General features: G+C 49.4%; 1 protein-coding gene across 1 annotated transcript in view; it reads left to right on the top strand.

Moving 5' to 3' along the window:
• KATNIP (katanin interacting protein) overlaps positions 1 to 19,402 on the top strand; it is a 195,188-nt gene that overhangs the window by 16,873 nt on the left and 158,913 nt on the right. Inside the window, exon 3 of the mRNA XM_086692622.1 lies at positions 1,835 to 1,890. Within this exon, the coding sequence (XP_086548748.1) occupies positions 1,835 to 1,890 (56 nt within the window). The remainder of the gene's footprint in view (positions 1 to 1,834; positions 1,891 to 19,402) is intronic.

Here is a 19,402-nt window from a genome sequence, read left to right as displayed (position 1 = left end):
CCGACATGCCATCCTCTCTCGTTGGCCTTCAGGCCTACGATGAGTCCCTTGACTGACAGCTAGGGCAGGTGTGGACAAGGGTTTCTGGGTGCTGTCCACCCTAGTTCCTGCTCCAGAGCATCAGGGGGCAGGAGGTTGGGATAAAATTGGCCCAACGACCCAGATCACCTGATCCCTGATTCTGGGTCTTTTTTTCTTTTTTTGATTAATAAGCTTTTTTAGAGCAATTTTAGATGGATAGCAAAACTGAGTAGAAAGTACAGAGAGGTGTCACATACCCGCTGTCCGCACACACATACGGCCTTCCCCCGCTGTTGGCATCCAGCATGTCAGTGGTACATTAAGTGGGTGTCTGTGGAACGCAAAGACAGGTATGCAGTCAATTTCAGATCTGTTCTTTCTGCCTTGGCATTCTGTGTCAGTCTGTCCCCCAGGGCAGGAGGGTGCCGACCGCATCAAAGTTTACAGGTGGAAATAGCCCTGCTCTGGCCCTCTGTCTTCTCTGTCTTTCCAAACCAATGTCAAATTCCTGGGGCTGGCATTCTGATCGACTGTGGTTGGGTCAGGGGCCCATCCCCAGTGCCCCATACTGGGGTTGGGGTCCTGTACCACGTCATGGCTGCCAGGGAGCTCCCCGCTGAGGACAGGGAGGAGAGTGAGAGAGAAGGAAGTAGTTTAGGGTGTCCCTGTGAGCTGAGCAGACAACCCAGAAGACGTCTATCATACCACGATGCTGTGTAATCCAGAGTGTCTGTGCACTCTCCAGCAGCCTCTTTTCTAGATCCTTTTATAACATTGGTGCAAAAATTTGGCCATGGTCAGAGGGTCATCTGTGGACCTTTGCTTTTCCCCTTATTTTCACTTTCTTGGAAAGAGCATCATCCCTTGACTTGTGCTTTATCACCAGCTATGGGGTCCCCCACACCTGTGTAGACCTACCAGAAGCGACCACAACCAGAGACAAACATCTTTCCTCTGAGACTCGGTCCCCACTTCTTGCCTCTTGATGAGTCATCACTAAGCTTTCTTCCTCCTGCTTTGGCGTGCTCTTGGCTCACGGGACACGTGGTTGTGATTTCCTCATAAATCGCCACCCAAGAGTGAGGCCGGATAGTTTGGAAGACACGTTGCCAAAGCACAGAGGTTCCCACTTTGTGTTTTAAAACCAAGGCCATCCATTAATTTTCCATCAAGGAATCCTTTTACAATGGACACTTCCATAAAAGTTGTGAAAACTGCATTTGGAACAGCATATTTAAACATAATGATGTTGAGCTGTTGAATTTATGCGCACTCTCAAATGTTAGTCTTCCGATTTTCTAAGAAAAGCAACATTCTCTCTGAAATTACCTGTTATATGGGAGATGCGGGTGATTACTGCTAATTCACATCTGCACCATCACCTAGGTGTTGAGTTTGGGGGTTTGGTGAAGCACATTGGTGTGCACTCATCAAAGGTTATGTGTATGCGCACAGTGGAAGGCATTTTTGTGGAAGGCATTTTATATAATTCCAAACAATTTAATAAAAATGTAATTCGACTGGGAAATCTACAGTCGGCCCTTGCAGAGTGCAGATAATGTTCCAGATTAAAGAGCTGAGGCTTTGTTCATTACAGTCAAATAACGTGAGCGTGTGAATTACCATTTCCTTGCCGTTGGTCTATTTCAAGAGCATGCCATTTTCCCACTATAATAATAGGCTACATTTTCTTAAAATCATTTGATTATGATTGGTCCCGTCTATTCAGTTTGCAAATAAAAAGCTTTCACGGTGATAAACTAGCTGTTTTAAAAGAGCCTTAATCTCTGGTTCTGCTTTTGAACTGCCACAGGTCAGATTCCGCGGAAGGCTGACAGAAGCCGGTCCTGCTCGCGGGAGAAAAAAGAGGTAAATGTGTCACTGGTGAGGGTGGGTGGGAGGCGACTCTGTTTGAAGGCACCTGAGGGAGCATGCTGGTGAATAAGTTTTCCTGGATTTCCTTCTTGTTTCCCTCTGAGTCTCCAGCTTGAATCCGGGACCAAATGCTAGCTGGCAATTAGAGCTCTCAACCAAAGTGTCGCTACATTGTAGTGACAATTTCTTAGGAAGTGTGTCAGTTAGCTTTGTCTGTGTAACTGAGCAATCCCAAACCCACGTTTCAGGGATGTGGAACAAGAACTGTGCATTCAGTTGGTGATTCTGTGGGTCGGCCATTGGAGCTGGGCAGGTCTGCTGATTTCCGCTGGACTCACTCAGGCTTTTGCAGTGAGCCGCCGTGTCGCCTTGGGGATGGCTGAACATCAGTAGTGTGCTTCAGCTCTCTTTGAATGCTTTCTCGTCCGCCAGCAAGGCAGCCAGCTTTATTCGAGTGGAGGTTCACAGGGCCACGCACATGAAGAGTGGAAGCTGCTGGACCCCCTGAGCTGGTGTCACTACTGCTACTTTGTTTCCTTAAAACAGGTCACAAGGCCAGCCCAGATTCGCGGGGTGGGGAAATAGGTCTCACCTCTGGGTGAGAAATCTACAGATACTGTGGCCCTTCTTGAAACCTGCCACACCGAGCCCACTTGCTCTGTGCCCGGCACCAGGGATGAGAGAGACACAGCCCTGGTCTCGGGGTGTGCAGCATGGTCAAAGTCAAAGTCAGAGAGACATGAATAGGGAAAGTTGCAAGACTAGCTGAGCCTGGGAGTACACAGTGATAGCAAGGACCCATAGGTCACTGCAGGGCCCTTTGATGACATCTTCAAGCTCATGGGAGTTTGAATTGGAGTCTTTAGCCACAGACGAGTGTAGGGGTACATGGGTATGCAGGCGTGTGGCTCGTCATAAGTATCGACCAATCCTGAAATTCATCAACACTTACGTGTTAACACTCTTGCTTGTAAAGTGACATAATTCCAACAATGAAAGGGAATTTCCCAGGCTAAACTGGGTCCAGGGGCTCAGAAATGGCCACAACACTTGGTCTTTCTCTTTCCATGTCTGTGTCCTCTGTGTTGGCCTCCCAAACCAGCTCTGAGGAGGCAGGTTGGGGTTGGACTGCAAAGGGCCTTTGCGATGGCTGTCATCCCATCCCCTCTTGTCTCCTTTCTCAACTGTAGCCAGAACAGCCACCGTGGGTTTTCTTCTCATTCAAGCAGCCTACCTGGGACGAGGGCTGAGAGATAACTTAGGGACTTTGGTGCTACTAAAAAGATTTAAGTGTCAGCCCCAGTGGACGTTCTAGAAACTGAGCCGGGGTGGATTCCATCACTCCTTTCTGGTAAGAACATTTTTCTGGAAGCAGGAACAGGTGTGCACGTCTCCCGCAAAGTCTTTCCAGAGACTAGGGGGTGCAGAGGAGCCCGGAACAGGCGTGAGCACAGGCCCGCAGGCTCCTGGTCCCCCCCCCTTGGTGACGTGACCTGGGGGTGGGGGGGACCAGCACCCCCCCCCCCCCGCCCCCCGCTCCCAAGCCAGGCATGAATTGTTTCGACCTAACCGAGGCTTTTGATCACAGAGTAACAGCATCCCGTTTATCTGCGTTAAGAAATTTGCTGGGAATCAACAAAGCAGGGCAGCGGGTGACTAGTGGAGATACTCCTTTCCTCCTCGGTCCTTCTCCTTGGCAACAGGGCTTCCTAATTGCCGCTTTCTTGCCTACTCCCATCCTGCCAGTTGCCCCAGAGCATTTCAGATCACTCCGCCTGGCGAAGAGCTTGGAACGAGAAACAAACAAACAAACAAAACAAAACCAGACAAACCAAGAGAGTGGGGATATTTATCACAATATCTGAGAGATTTAAAATGGCTTCAGGCCTTTCTGAAAAAGAGGGTGCCGGTTCTCCTCAGAGGGCTTTTGTTTGGTTAGAAAAATAGGAGAAGGAAACTAATGGCAAAAGCCGGCAGATGCTCATCTTGATATAACGTGCTTTTTTCCACCTTCCTCCCCTTTCCGCATCCCTCCCACGCCACCTGTGAAATCTGCTCTTCCTGACACTCTGTGCCTTACACAGGATGCCGGGTATAGATCAGACTCTGTCACCATGAACGGCGAGGAAAAGACAAGCTCGTGGGAACAAGCAGACAGGGAGGTTCTTTGTGTTCCTCCGGTGGTCAGGTGACACGGGCCGGCTCACACCGTGGCAGGTGAACATGCTGTTTCCTCCCCGGGTTGGGATTGGGAACTTCTCCGCGCCGCCGTCATGGGCCAGCATGGTGAGGGGAGGAGGGGAGGCTGTTTGCAATGAACTTGACAGCCAAATTCAGCCCAAAGATGTGTTTTATTTGGCCCGGACTCCATTACAATTTTTTATTTATTTTTTTAAAAATCTTTAATGTTTATTATTTTGAGAGAGAGAGAGAGAGAGAGAGAAAATGAGTGGGGGAGGGGCAGAGACAGAGGGAGACACAGAATCCGAAGCAGGCTCCAGGCTCCAAGCTGTCAGCACAGAGCCCGACGCGGGGCTTGAACTCACAGACTGTGAGATCTTGACCTGAGCCGAAGTCGGGTGCTTAACTGACTGAACCACCCAGACACCTTCCCCCATTACACCTTTTTTAAAAATTAGGCATCCGCATTTACAATTTTCACAGAACAATGCGCACTTCTGGCTTCTTTGCTAAAATGGAGAACGACCACACAGGCCTTATTCCCTTAAGGCAACACCGGGCAATGGCTGGTGTTGAGGAGAGCTCCTTTCGGTGGGGCGCTCCATTCTGCCATGCCTGCCTCCACACACACCTGCTCGGTGGCCAAGAGAGAGCAGCAACCACACCGTGGCAGTGGTCACCAACATTGCTGCACATTAGAATCCCCAGGAGCTTTTTAAATACCCCGAAGTTCAGGCCTCTTTTCAAACCAGTTAAATCGGAATCTCCAGGGGTGGGACCCAGGCTTCGGAATTTTGTGACCACCCCCCAAGGGGTTCCGGTGTGCAGCCACAGGTGTGCAGCCACAGGTGAAAGTAACCCCTGGCTGTCAGCTCAGATCCTTCCCTGAGCTCTGCTTGGCTGCCTGGCCCCAGGACACCTCAGTCCTCGAGCTGTGCCACAGGCACAGATAAAACCCCAGGGGGTGGGGTGCTGGAGGAGGGAAAGAAGGCTGGAACCCAGGCTTTGGAAGGGCTGCGGTCATTTCTGAAACGCGTATGGGAGGCGTAGCTCGAAGCGGGTACGTACTTCCGTTTAGCTGGCAAAGATATTCTCAGCCTTGTCGCTCACAAGTATTCGTGGTTTCTTGCCTGTGGAGATTATACAGTGTTTATGGCCCTCGGTCATGAATTATTAATGACTTTGAAATTGTGGTCATTGTAGTTTACTCAAAAATCATTAGGAAGTAGATTTATCACACAGTGTTTAAAAAAGTAAAAAAGAAAACCACCGAGGAGGGAACAGATCTTGATTCGTCGCCCCTCCAGCGTCCATACTGGTGGCCACGGCACCGTGGGGCTCACCGACGTGGCACTGGAGACTTGTCCTGCTGCACAGAGACACAGGGACTCCCGGAGACCGAATTAGTAGCCACATGTGCTTCTGCCTCAAATCCCAGCCATAGGACCTTGGACGAGTCTCTTGACCCCTGTCCTCCCGAGATTGTGTCTACTAGGCAGTAACGTGTTAAAGTACCTCGCGCGGTGCCAGGACCCATCCTAAGCGTTCCATAAACGTTAGGCGTTACATTATTTTAACCATTTCTTAGCATGTCTGGCAGTTAATGGAGAGGTATCCATGCCCTTGGACAGAGTGCACGATTGTGCTTCTTGCTGAAGGGGTCTCCCTTGCTCCAGCTGGACTTTGGACTGATTCCAGCCTTCCAGTCTCCTGGCTGTGTGCCCCCAGGCGGGTGGGCCCCAGGCAGGCTAGCTCATGCGCCCCCCGCCCTGAGCCAGTCTGAGAGGCTCCCGTGACGACGGACTGCCTTCTTTTGCAGCCGACTGGAGATTCTGAAAAATGCTCTTCCCAGCACACCCGTCTGCTAAGCTCACTTTGTGAAGGACTGCAAAAGTCATTTAACTCAACCACCTAGAAAACGTTAAGCTTCCCCTTTGTATGCACGTACAAGTGCACGCGCACGCACACACGGCCCTTCCTGCTGCTGAGCAGAGCCCTTCGGTGCAAGGACTAGAGACTCCTTCCATCTTTGCCAAGCAGAGGAGGAACCGGATCTCAAGGGAACACAGGGCAGGAGGGAGTCCAGGATTCAGGCTGCCTCCAGGGATGGGGAAAGCTGGACAGGCCTCTCTGTGTACCACCAGGGACGTGCCGCTGCTCCCTCTTGTCTGCGCACCTGTCATTGTCCTGATTCTCTTCCCTACCAGCTGTTCCTTCTCCCAGTTCAGAGGCAGAAAGAGAGACTGACTGACCTGATGGTCAATACCAAAGGCTGTTTAAGGGAGAAGTGCTCCTGCTATCAGTCCCCCAGATGCCCTCTCAAGAGGCAACCGCAGTAAGAAATGTCTTCCGTGTCCTTCCAGAAGTATTCTGTAGCTATACAACGATGCAGAGCGTATCTGTCCTCTGTCCTCCTGATAGCACAGCGACACGTGCTGCTTTTTTTTTTTTTTCCTGGCATTATTTTTTTCACTTAATGACATGTCTTAGAGAGCGTTCCATAGCAGGCCGTGTGCACAGACCTCATTCCTTCTTTTTTAATGGCTGTACAGTGCTCCATCATGAATGCTCAGAAACGCAGTTCTTCATTTGACACCTTTGGGGCCAAATATGTTTCATCGTTTTAGAATTTAGAAAGTAATACCATCCCAGTATGGTCTGGGACAACACCCTGTAATCAAACACATGAATATATCTGCAGGGAAATATGAATATTCATCCTAGGTGGGATAAACATTGAGTTTCATATCAGTTCAGATCAGGTTTTGATACTAAACCAATGCATATAGGGGCGCCTGGGTGGCTCAGTCGGTTGTGTGTCCAACTTTGGCTCAGGACATGATCTCACGGTTTGTGAGTTTGAGCCCCACATCATGCTCACTGTTGTCCGCACAAAGCCTGCTTCGGATCCTCTGTCCCCCTCCCTCTCTGCCCTTCCCCTTCTCACATGGACTCAAAAATAAATAAAACATTAAAAAAACCCTATAAATAAATAATATAAATAAATACATGTAAAGAATTGTGGACTTGTCTGTAAATATATCACTAGATCCTGGTTGACGACTCTCTAGGCTATTAGGAGCCTTTTGCTACTGCGAGAGTACTGTTTTTTTTTAATGTTTATTTATTTTTGATAGAGAGAGCAGGAGTGTGGGAGGGGCAGAGAGAGATGGAGACACAGAATCAGAAGCAGGCTCCAACTTCTGAGCCGTCAGCACAGAACCCGACGTGGGGCATGAACTCGAGGACGGCAAGATCATGACCTGAGCCGAAGTCGGTCGCTCAACCGACTGAGCCACCCAGGCGCCCCTATCGTGAGAGTACTTTAAAGAATATCCTAGGGGCGCCTGGGTGGCTCAGTCAGTTGGGTGTCCGGCTCTCGATTTCGGCTCAGGTCATAGTCTCACAGTTTGTGGGTTCGAGTCCTGAGTTGGGCTCTGTGCTGACAGTGCAGAGCATGCTTGGGATTCTCTCTGTCTCTCTCTCTCTGCCCCTCTCCAACTCACTCTGTCTCTTTCTCTCTCTCTCAAAATAAATAAATAAACTTAAAAAAAAAGAATACTCTAGAGCAGACATCTTTGTGCATGCATGTAGGAATAGCCAAAGTTTAAATTCTCAAAAGTGGAATTAATGGCTCAAAGGGTATGTGCTTTTTAAAAACTGACATTCCCAATTTGTCTCCCAACAACAGAAGAGAAACAGAGCTTTTCTTCTAGGCCACCTTGTAGAATGCTGGCCAGGTTTAAGTGTGACTGCCCTTGGCTGAGGTAGGCACACCGGGGGCCGTTCAGTGGCTGCCCCGGTATGTTCTCCAGGCCATGCTTGGGGGGGGGGTAGGAGCAGGGCAGCTGTCCTAAGAAGGATTTGGAGGCACGTCTAGCACCTCAGTTTTTAAAAGCCATCTCTCCCGGGCCCTTGGCTCTGAGCACCTCGCTTGGCTGATTGCAGGAGGCCAGTGGGGCTGGTAACTTGTACTGTAAGTTTCAGGCCCCCCGCTAGCAGGCAGTCAACACACCCTTCCCCTCCCTCGTTTCAGAGCTCAGCACTCTTGCCACTTCAGTCTTCTGGAGAATGGGGAGCTGGCCCTTCCATCTGTACAGATCTCAACCCCTTTGTTTAAAAATTAAAAAAATAGGGGCGCCTGGGTGGCTCAGTCGGTTGAGCGTCCCACTCTTGATCTTGGCTCAGCTCATGATCTCACGGTCACAGAGATCGAGCCCTGTGTCAGGCTCTGTACTAAGAGTGTGGGATTCTTTCTCTCTCCTTCTCTCTCTGTTCCTCCCCTGCTCATGCATGGCTGTGTGCGTGCACACTATCTCTCTCACAATAAATAAATATTAAAAAAATTGTTAAATAACCAAAAAAAAAAAAAAAAAAAAAAAGAAGAAGAAAAAAGAAGAGAGAGAGAGAAGGAAAAAAAAAAAAAGACAATGAAAGCTAATAGCACTTGATTACAAGAGCCTGTCTGATATGACAGCTGACATTCCAAATCCACACTTCTCCCGGAACGAAACCCTTTAGTTCACATTTCTAGGCAGAGCAGGACCCAATCCGTTTTCCATTCAACTGCCAAGTACATTCCCAGTTGTGAGGCTACCATTATCAGCCTTTCTGCTTCTTGAGGTCTTGGCCTCTGCAGCTCTGAGAGCTTGGAGGGTGGGGGTCCCTCAAGACACTGACAACTGATTTCTCCAGGGCAAATAAGTCACATGGCAGGGTTAGAAGCCACTTAGCAAAGTAGTGGAGCCTGGGAACCCTGGAAACAAATTGCCTGGATTCCTAGGCAAGCCCCTTCATTCAGGCAAGTTGCCCATCCTGCCTGTGACTTGACTTCCTCTTCTAAAGAGTAGGGATAGTATAGAGCCCGCCATCAGAGGGTTGTGGTAAGAATTCAGTGATTTAATACCTGTAAAGTGCTTAGCGTGGTGCCTGGCACACACTAGGAGCTCAATAAACCTTGTGGGCTATAATTTAGGACTGGCAGGGGCAAGGTAGCCCGTGTAGAAAGCTCATCCCATCAGAGTCACAGATGGATGAGAGGTCTTGTCACAATCAAGCAGGCCCCGATTGGACCAGCGCTCCTCATCCCTTCGGTGCGTTGGAACCTCACGTAATCCCTCGCACCCGAATCGCCAGCCTACTCTGAGACCCCCACAGTCAGGCTGGGAGCTGCGGGAAACGTGGCTGCAGACACAGTGCCCGTAACCCAAGTTTAATGGCAAGGCCAAGACACGAGCCTCGGAAAGCAAAGAGAATCAATTTCTGATAAAATGCCAGGAAGGAGATTGGCGTGTCAGAAACCTTCCTGGTATCAGCTTACCTTCCAGCACAAGATTAAACTCTCGGAAAAACCCGTCAGAGGGCTGCAATTTGTGACCAGAGAGAGATAATGTTGACAGCTTCCCCTTCCTGAGCCTGTTTTGGATAAACAGTGTGCCCTTGAACAGAGCATCATCAAAGTTCTCTATATTTCCAGATCTTAGGCATGAAATTGCCTTGAAACTATCTCCCTTTACCTCCCCACCCCCAAGTTCACTTTGTAGAATACCGAATATGGTTAGAAAAGAGAATGCTACTGTCTAAGAGAAGGAGCTTCCCGCAAACTCCTCTTGAAAGGTTTGTCTCCTGGGGGAACCGGGCCTGTGAGAATTATCCCTCAGTCCGTGGACCGAGGGCCTCAGTTTCTTCTTGTGTAGAATGGGGATAATAAGGGCGCCTGGGGGGCTCAGTTGGTTAAGCGTCCGGCTCTTGACTTTGCCTCAGGTCACGATCTTGTGGTTCGTGAGTTCGAGCCCCGCATCGGGCTGTGACAGTGTGGAGCCTGCCTGGGATTCTCTGTCTCCCTCTCTCTCTGTCCGTCCCCCACTCATGCGTGCATGCACACACACACACACACTCTCTCAAAAAATAAACTTAAAAAAAAAAAAAAAGAATGGAGATAATAGTGGCACCTACATCATCAGGTCATGAGGGGTGTTCTGAGCAGCGCCTGGCATGTAGGAAGCCCTGAATAAGTGACAGGTGCCTCGTCCTCTCCTTCCCTTCCTGTCATTATTACAATTCTCTCAGCCGCTACGGCAAAGGAGAGCGGACTGAGACCCATAGCCAGCCCAGGGTTTTGCGTCACCCTGGTGACGGGGCCGGGGTGGGAGTTGACCCCATGTTAGGCACGTGGTAGGGAAGGGGTGTTTCCCAAAGGAACCCCGGGATCCCGTGACCAGAAGGGGGGGAAGGGTAGATAGCGAGCAGGCACAAGACAATAGCTGTCCAGCGCACGGCCACCTTGTCGTGTAGGCGGTGAGGCTGACGAAATACTGCAGTTGTTAAACCCTCAGGATACCCTGTGAGGAATGCAACGTGATCCTCATCTTGCAAGCGAGGGCACCTGGGTTCCCAGGCAAACCCGCCCCGGTTAACGCCGCGAGTCCAGGGCTGAACGGACACTCCACGTCCTGTGCACCGTGGAAAGCGGAGAGTATGTGTGTCACCCTGGGGGACCTCAGGCATCCTGCGACCGTTCCAAGGCTCAATTTTCCTTTCTTTTCTTTTCTTTCTTTTTTTTTGAAAGGCATTGAGTCCACTTTATTTTTTCCTAGAGGGCAGTTTTTCTTTCTTTTTTTTTTTTTTAATTTTTTTTTTCAACGTTTATTTATTTTTGGGACAGAGAGAGACAGAGCATGAACGGGGGAGGGGCAGAGAGAGAGGGAGACACAGAATCGGAAACAGGCTCCAGGCTCTGAGCCGTCAGCCCAGAGCCTGACGCGGGGCTCGAACTCACGGACCGCGAGATCGTGACCTGGCTGAAGTCGGACGCTTAACCGACTGCGCCACCCAGGCGCCCCTAGGGCAGTTTTTCTTTAGTCCTCTAGGACCTAGCTCCTTAGCTGGGCTTTGGTGAAGGTCATGGGGCAGCACCCGCAGGTCTAAGTTGGGGTGGGGGTGTTCGGTCCTCCTGGGCCGTGCCAGAGCGGTTCCGGACCGCCTTGCCAGAAACGGCGCAGCTCAGGCATGAATGGGGTTTCACGTGCAGCCTGGGAAGCACACAGGCACCCAAGACACTCACTTTGGAAACGTCCCTGACAAGTGTGGCCTCTGCCATGTTTCAAATCCCAGACTTCTTCTTCTTTTTTATTTTTTTGAAGTTTATTTATTTTGAGAGAGAGTGAGAGAGCACGTGCATGAGCAGGGAGAGAGGGAAAGAGACAACCCCAAGCAGGCTCCACTCTGTCAGCGCAGAGCCCAACGCGGGGCTTGAACTCACAAACTGTGAGATCGTGACCTGAGCTGAAATCAAGAGTTGGACCCTTAACGGACAGAGCCCCCCGGGCTTCTTGGTGGCCTTGTGCTAGGACACCGATGGGGCACATTTGGCACAGCAAATAGGCTGCACGTGGCTGTGGCCCTTTTGGGCATGGCCATTGTTCTTTCTTTTCTTGGTCATCTTGGAAGTGAGGACCCGCGAGCAAGGGTCGGTTTCTTTACCTGTAAAATGGTCGTCTTCACTCCCTCCTCCCTCATCTGGGGACCCAGTGAGGTTGAGAGAGATGAACGCACGAAGCCCAGCCCCACTTGGGTCACCAAGTGGCTCTCATACAGGCTGCTTTCCCGCTTCTCCCCACGGCCCCTACTGCCGGTTCAGAGTGACCCTCGAGGACCCCTGTCCGTCCTCCTGGGACCACGGGACTGGGCAGGTGAACGGGAAAGCAGGGGCGGTAACTGCCAGGTCATGAAAACCTCAGTTTCCTCGCCGACCAAGCTGACATTGATACTGTCTCCCTGTGCCCCCAAGTGCAGTTAACGACAGCTGGCTTCCAATCAGAGGCCAGTGAAGGGAGTGTGTGCCCCTCCCTGCCCCCACTGGATGATTCAAAACAAAACTGAAATAAATATAAGGAAGTTCATTGAAGTTCTCCATTTCTTTCCTTTTTCTTTTTTTTGACACAGAAACCTACACTCTTTCAAAAAATATTCTCAGGGCTGCTCGTGCTTTGTTGACCCCCTGGACGGTGCTTGGCTCATGAATGGCAGAGGGGGTGGTCGGGGACCCCTCAGGGGGCAGAGGTCCAGCTCAGACTGCTAGGGCTTGCCTCCCGGTTCTAGCTGTGTGGCCTTTGGCAATTATATGCTTCCGTTATGTTTTTCCGTGCCTCAGTTTTCTCACCTGCAGAATGGAACTGAAAGTTGGGCTACCACCTCGTGGGGTTGTTAAAAGAGAATTAGGGAGTAGGGCATCCTTGGAACCATAGCAGCACATTTAGGTGTGGGGGTCCGGCTGGGGGTGGGGGAGGTCCTGTCCTCCTGTGCCGTCAGCAAGGGAAGTGAGGGAGGCGGGGCCCGTGTGGTCCTACCCCCTTGGTAGGGCCTGCATTAGATGTTCTTCATCTCTGTCTGATTCCAGAACTAAGGAACGCTGATTGCAGAGAAGTTAGAAAATACAGGAAGGTGTGGCGTCTGGGTGGCTCAGTCAGTTAAGCACCTGACTCTTGCTTTTGGCTCAGGTCATGGTCTCACGGTTCATGGATTTTGGCCCTGCATCGGGCTCCATGCTCACAGTGAGGAGCCTGCTTGGAATTCTCTCTCCCTCTCTCTCTCCCCCTTCCCGTCCCGCATTCTTGCTCTCTCTCTCAAAGTAAATAGTAAATAAGCTTAAAAAAAAAAAGAAAAAAGGAAAATACGGAAAGGTACGCCCATCTGTCATTATCCTACCATCTAGATAATCACTATTACTTGTTTTCATGTTTCCTTCTGGCTTTTTTGTGTGCACCTACATATATTTCGGAATTAGCGTCATGCTATGGGACAATTAGAAACGCCTACCTTCCATTCTTCTTTTTGGCTTTTTATTTATTGAGATATAACTTACATACAACAAAGTGCATACCCTTTTTTTTTTTTTTTTAGCATTTTCTTAATTTTATTTTTTTAATTTATTTTTTTTAATATGAAATTTATTGTCAAATTGGTTTCCATACAACAGCCAGTGCTCCTCCCAGCAGGTGCCCTCCTCGATGCCCATCACCCACCCTCCCCTCCCTCCCACTCCCCATCAACCCTCAGTTCATTCTCAGTTTTTAAGAGTCTCTTATGGTTTGCCTCCTTCACTCTGTAATTTTTTCCCCCTTCCCCTCCCCCATGGTCTTCTGTTAAGTTTCTCAGGACCCACAGAAGAGTGAAAACATGGTATCTGTCTTTCTCTATATGACTTATTTCACTTAGCATAACACTCTCCAGTTCCATCCACGTTGCTACAAAAGGCCATATTTCATTCTTTCTCATTGCCATGTAGTATCCCATTGTGTATTAAACCACAATTTCTTTATCCATTCATCAGTTGATGGACATTTAGGCTCTTTCCATCATTTGGCTATTGTTGAGAGTGCTGCTATAAACATTGGGGTACAAGTGTCCCTATGCATCAGTACTCCTGTGTCCCTTGGATAAATTGCTAGCAGTGACAAAGTACAAAATCTTAAATACGTAGTTTTAAGGATTTCCATCAAAAGATAGAACATTCCTAGCAGCTTCATGCCAACTCCCTGTTCATGAACCTCTCCAAGGGTATTATCCACATCCACTGTCTTGACTCATAGATAAATTTTGCCTGTATCGGGGCGCCTGGGTGGCTCAGTCGGTCGAGCGTCCGACTTCAGCTCAGGTCACCATCTCACGGTCCGTGAGTTCGAGCCCCGCGTCGGGCTCTGGGCTGATGGCTCGGAGCCTGGAGCCTGTTTCCGATTCTGTGTCTCCCTCTCTCTCTGCCCCTCCCCCATTCATGCTCTGTCTCTCTCTGTCTCAAAAATAAATAAATGTTATAAAAAAAAAAAATTTTTGCGTGTATTTAACTTCGTAAAAATGGAATCACAGAGTAAATACTTATTTTACGTCTTTTTAGTTTTAAGAAGATTTGTGAGATTCATCTCTTTTTAAGTGCAGTATAATTCAATTGTTCTTTTTTTTTTAAGTTTATTTGTTTTGAGAGAGAGAGAGAGAGAGAGAGAACATGAGTGGGGGAGGTGCAGAGAGAGAGGGAGAGACAGAGAATCCCAAGCAGGCTCCGTACTGTCGGCACAGAGCCCAGCTCGGGTCTCAAACTCACAAACTGCAAGATCATGACCTGAGCTGAAATCAAGAGTTGGAAGCTTAAAAAAAAGAGTCGGATAACCAACTGAGCCACCCAGGCACCCCTCAATTGTTCTTTTATTAGAAAAATTAAATTGCGGGGCACCTGGGTGGCTCAGTCGGTTGGGCGTCCGACTTTGGCTCAGGTTGTGATCTCACAGTCTGTGAATTCGAGCCCCGCCGTTGGGCTCTGTGCTGACAGCTCAGAGCCTGGAGCCTGCTTCAGATTCTGTGTCTCCCTCTCTCTCTTCCCCTCCCCTGCTCATGCTCTGTCTCTCTCTGTCTCAAAAATAAATACAAACATTGAAAACATTTTTTTCAATAAAGAAAAATTAAATTGCCAAGTAATTTGAGTGTCTTTGTAAAAATTCCAAGTTCAGGCACTGAATGAAAATTCCCCTTGAAATTTACCCCAATCTCACTCTTTGCCCTAGAAATAACCAGTTATCAGTGGAATGTTCATCTTTTTGGACTTTTTGGACTTCATTCTATTTGTACAATTCGACTCATTGTTGCAGTTGGGAGTGTATTCAGCTGCATGTAACAGAAAACCTAACTATTGCCTAAATCAGGGGTCAGCAAGCTTTTTCTGTAAAAGGCCAGGTAATATATATTTTAGGCTTCGAGGGCCACACTGTCTCTGTCACAACTACTCAGCTCTGTCATTCTAGCATGGAGACAGCCATATTCAGTATGTAAACGAATGGGTGTGACTGTGTTCCAATAAAACTTTATTTACAAAGATAGGTGGCAGGCCAGATTTGGCCTATAGGTTGGAATTGGCTGACCCTTGCCTTAACAACAGGGATTTCTTTGGCTCAAGTGGCAGGAAATCTAGAAATAGCCTCATAAGAAAAACCTAATTTACACTCCTACCAAAAATATTGGAGAATGCCTCCAACCTTGCCAATAGTGGCTATTCGCAACCTTTTAATTTTTGTCGGTATTCTTCGTCCTTACTCCTGTGTTTTGGGTAAATGCCTCTCCCCGATCTTCCAGCTCAGGAATGTTCTCTGTATCTGTATCTCGTCTGCTGTTCGCTGTCTTTTGATCTTTTTATTTTGATGATTACATCTTTCACTCGTGATTCCTAATTAATTCTTCTCCGTATGAGGTTGTACTTATCTGATGGAGACAATGTCCCCCGTTATCCCTCTGAGAATATTAAATGCATCTTAAATGTCTCTGCATCGTCGTCTCTATTTCTTTGGTTGTTGGTCCTCCTGTTAGTTGAGTTGGCCCCCTCTCTGATGGCGTGAGTTTTCCTGGAATGTCCGGTGATTTGTGAATGTGTGCTCTTCTGTGTTCTGTGAGCTCGTTTTCTTCTCTGTGGACGCATTTCTTTCTAGGCAGCCAGTGATTGCGTCAGAGGGGCGGGGCTTGCTGCAAGAAGGGTGGTGCCAATAGTTTGTTGTCTTGTGGGCACGGGATCTTCCTTTTCCTGCTGGATATGCCCTGCTTTTCTGTTCCAGAGACTCACCGTCACGGATCCCGCAAGCTAAGTGGAGCAAAGAGCCACCTCTTAGTGACCCCACGAGAATTTGCACTCCAGGGCTCCTGGGTGGCTCAGCCAGTTGAGCGTCCGACTCTTGATTTTGGCACGGATCATGATCCCAGGGTCATGAGATCAAGCCCCTGTTGGGCTCTGCACTGAGCGCGGAGCCTGAGTAAGATTCTCTCTCTTTCTCCCTCTGCCCCTCTCCTCTGCTTGCTGTCTAAAATATAGAAAAATAAAAAAGTGCATAGTCCGTGTCTTTGAACGTTGACCTCGGGCCCTCTTCTCTCCCTGGAGAATGTGTTGCCTCTTGGTTTGAAGGAGCCCAAGATTGCCTTCCCCTCTTGCAACAGTTCTTCTGATGTGGCCCGTGTGTCTTCTGCGTTAATCCAGTTCCGTCTGCCATCCATTTCTCAGGGGTATCTTGACCTTTTTCATCTGCCAGGGGCACCCCTCCTTATCTTCCCAGGCTCTTACGGATTTCACGTGGTGTCATTTCTGTGGGCTTGGGCAGGAGAGGCTGACACGTGTGCTTGCTCTTGGTCTTGCCAACTCGATTTGATCCCAAGGTGACCTCTTGTTACAGGTTTCACCTTCCTGGCCACCCTCATCTGAGCAGGTTCATCTTTCTCTAAAAATACACTGTGTTGGAACCAAACAGTTGGTTCCAACTATGGGCTGATCCATGTAGAATGTAGGGATGGAGTGCACTTCCTGATAAGAACTGGGTTCAGATGCCAACCCTGCCCTCTACTCCATTGTTCAAGTCCATTCGCTTCTCTAAACCTCAGCTTCCCTGCCTGTCGAACGGGAGTAATGATCATAATACCCACCTCTTAGGTTGGTGAGACTACCCACGGAAATAGTACATCAGGAGTTTCACGCGGGGCCTGGCACACAGTAGGTGCTAAAACACGTTGGTTCCCTTCCTCTTATTCTGACGAAATTTGTAACACATGGATTGTGTGTGCTGTGGGGGCGGGGGGGGGGGGGGTTGTTTTTGGCAGTCACACCACACTGTTAGCTCATACTGAGCACATTAGCTAAAAGTCTGTCTTTGTCTCGTGAACTTTTCTGAAGCCAGGCTTCTCCCCCAGTGCCTCTCCTTGTGTAGGACCTTTACCTTGGCCATGATGCATTCTATCAAGCTGTTCTCGATCCATCTCTAGGCTGTAGAAATTGATCTGAACCCAGATTCCGTCATCCAGTTGATTCCGTGTGCCTCCCAGCTGAATGTCATCTGCAGACTTAATAAACAGCCTTCAACAGCCAGACCCAGCCATTGATAAAATTACAGCTTGGGATAGGACCAAGGACAGAACGCCATGGCATGCCACCCTTCAGGGGAAGAGTAATTTAGAGGACTGTGCAAGTTGATTCATTTGTCCAGTTCCTGTAATCGTATGTCCTTGTGGCTTGATTTTAATAATCATATTAGCAACCACGTATGGGGTCTTATGTGCCACAAGCCAGGCACTGAGGTAAGTGCTTTTCATATATTACTTTCATTTCTTATAACAAGTCTGCCAGGTGAGTATTTGTATTACTTAGGACTCAGTTAAAAAACAACAACAACAACAACAACAAAACTCAATGTAGCTTTAGCAGAGCACCGTGTTACTTCATTACGAGACTCTCCAGCGTGGGCGCTGAACTCACAGAAGCCAAGGGCAGGGATGTGCCTGGGTGTCGAGAATGGTGAACCAGTGCCTGCGACCTTCTAGGGTCCCAGAAAATCCTCTCTCGATGACTCTTATCTTTACGTCTGTGGGCATCTGTGATTCTTGTCATTTGGTACAAAGCAGCTTTCTCTCGTACTCAGATCGCCTGGCAGAAAGCGGTCCCACAAAGCAACACTCACGTTCACTTTCCTGCCTTCAAGAGAGCTGTCAGACCTTCCCTGAACCTGTCAGTCCCAATTCTCCAGGATTATCGGCCCTACTTGGGTCAGGCACCCGCTCCCGGTCCAGACGCCTGCAGTTAGCAGTGGGGTCGTACCGTCTGGACGTGGCCCGTGGGAGTCTCAGTGCTGTCACCTGTGATCACGGGGCGGGGTAACGTCCAGAGTCCCCCTGCGCATTTTACAAATGAAAGAGAGATCCAAAGTCACATGGCTCGTAAGTAGAGGGACCGGGACTGGATCCTGGTTTTGTCTGATGCACATGCTCATGTCAATGTAACGTGCTTCTCGCCCTGGGCCACATTGTCCCGGGACAGCTTCTATGGTGGTGTCGGTAAGGGCCGGCCAGCGTCAAGAGCCACCTTGTGCCATCACCGTGGTCCAGCTCCAGCTCAGGGCTCTGCGACCCTTGATTGGTTCGTTTGCCTGTTTCTTCAGTGACTCACTCAGCAGCCACGGTGAGGACCTCATGCTGAAGAGTATAAACACGGACTTTGGAGTTCAGTAGAGCTAGGTTCAGATTCCAGGTGGGTCACTTTTGGGCTGGTGACTCTCTGTGCCTCAGTTTCCATAGCTGTAAAATGGAGATTGTACCAAAACCTACTTTATCGGCTGTTAAAATGATTCAATGAGATAATACTTGTAAACTGCATGTGGCCAGCACAGAGTCATTGATTCTATAAATGGTAGCAGTTGATGAACTCTGGAGCAACGAGAAACTACAGGAGTCCAGCAGAGAAAGCCTGTAACTGAGCCAATGGGATAGCATGGGGGAAGTGGGTTGGCCAGGGTTTCAAGGAGGAAGTGACATTGAACCTGGAATAATGAATGGAGAGGAGGGTTGGGGTAACAGTCAGGTGAGAACTGGTGCAAACACGCAAGCGTATGCAGGAGTCTGAGGGACCAGCCAGTAGTTAATTGTGCTCGAAGCCAGGAATATGTACTGGGAGCCAAGGGGGTGACTGGGGCCAATGGAGAAACCTTTGTTTGCTCATTCCTACATCGCCTTAGCAAATATTTGTCAAGTACCTGCTGTGTCCCAGGCACTGTCCTGGGTCCAGTCGATTGTGCGGTGAAGAAGCAGACACAAGTCCACACCCCTGTGGAGCTTAAGCCCTGGTGGCTGGAGGCAGACACTAAGCAAATGAGTAAGTCAAATAGGAAGGGTGTCAGAGAAAAAAAGAAAGCCGGGAAAGAGGGTGGGGAGTGCTGGGCGGGAGTCCTCAGGAAGGCCTCTCTGAGAAGGGGGCAGATCCTGAAGGCAGTGAGGGGACGAGAGCTAGGACAAAATTCCCGAGGGAGGAGGCTGTGTGGCTGGGAGGAGGGAGGTGGGAGGCACGGACAGAGGGGTAAAGCCCAGATTGTGTAGGGCTTTGTGGCCTTTTATAAGGACCTGGGCTTTTGTCTGAATGAGGAGGAGCATTTTGAGCAGAATAGGGCCAGAACCAAACAGACCTGACCTCAGCAGGACATGGTGGTGATGGTGGCTGGGATTGGGGGCAGCGGTGAAGGGGCTAGATCCTGAGCCCTCTGAAGGGAGAGCCACGTGGATTTGTTGCTGGATCGGCTATGGGTGGGAGAGAAAGAGAAGAATCAAGAAGGGCTTTTAAGTTTCTGTTTTGAGCAACCGGAAGGAAAAGATTGGTTAATTCCTGGGGCGCCTGGGTGGCTCCATCGGTGGAGCGTCCGACTTCGGCTCAGGTCATGATCTCACAGCTCGTGGGTTCGAGCCCCACGTCGGACTCTGTGCTGACAGCTCAGAGCCCGGAACCTGCTTTGGATTTTGTGTCTCCCTCTCTCTCTGCCCCTCC

The sequence above is a fragment of the Puma concolor genome, chromosome E3, assembly GCF_028749965.1.
Source record: "Puma concolor isolate L17-30 chromosome E3, mPumCon1.1.hap2, whole genome shotgun sequence".
NCBI classification, from domain to species: Eukaryota; Metazoa; Chordata; class Mammalia; order Carnivora; family Felidae; genus Puma; species Puma concolor.
Note: the sequence above shows the minus strand (reverse complement) of the source record. Positions and strands in the feature narration are given on the sequence as shown.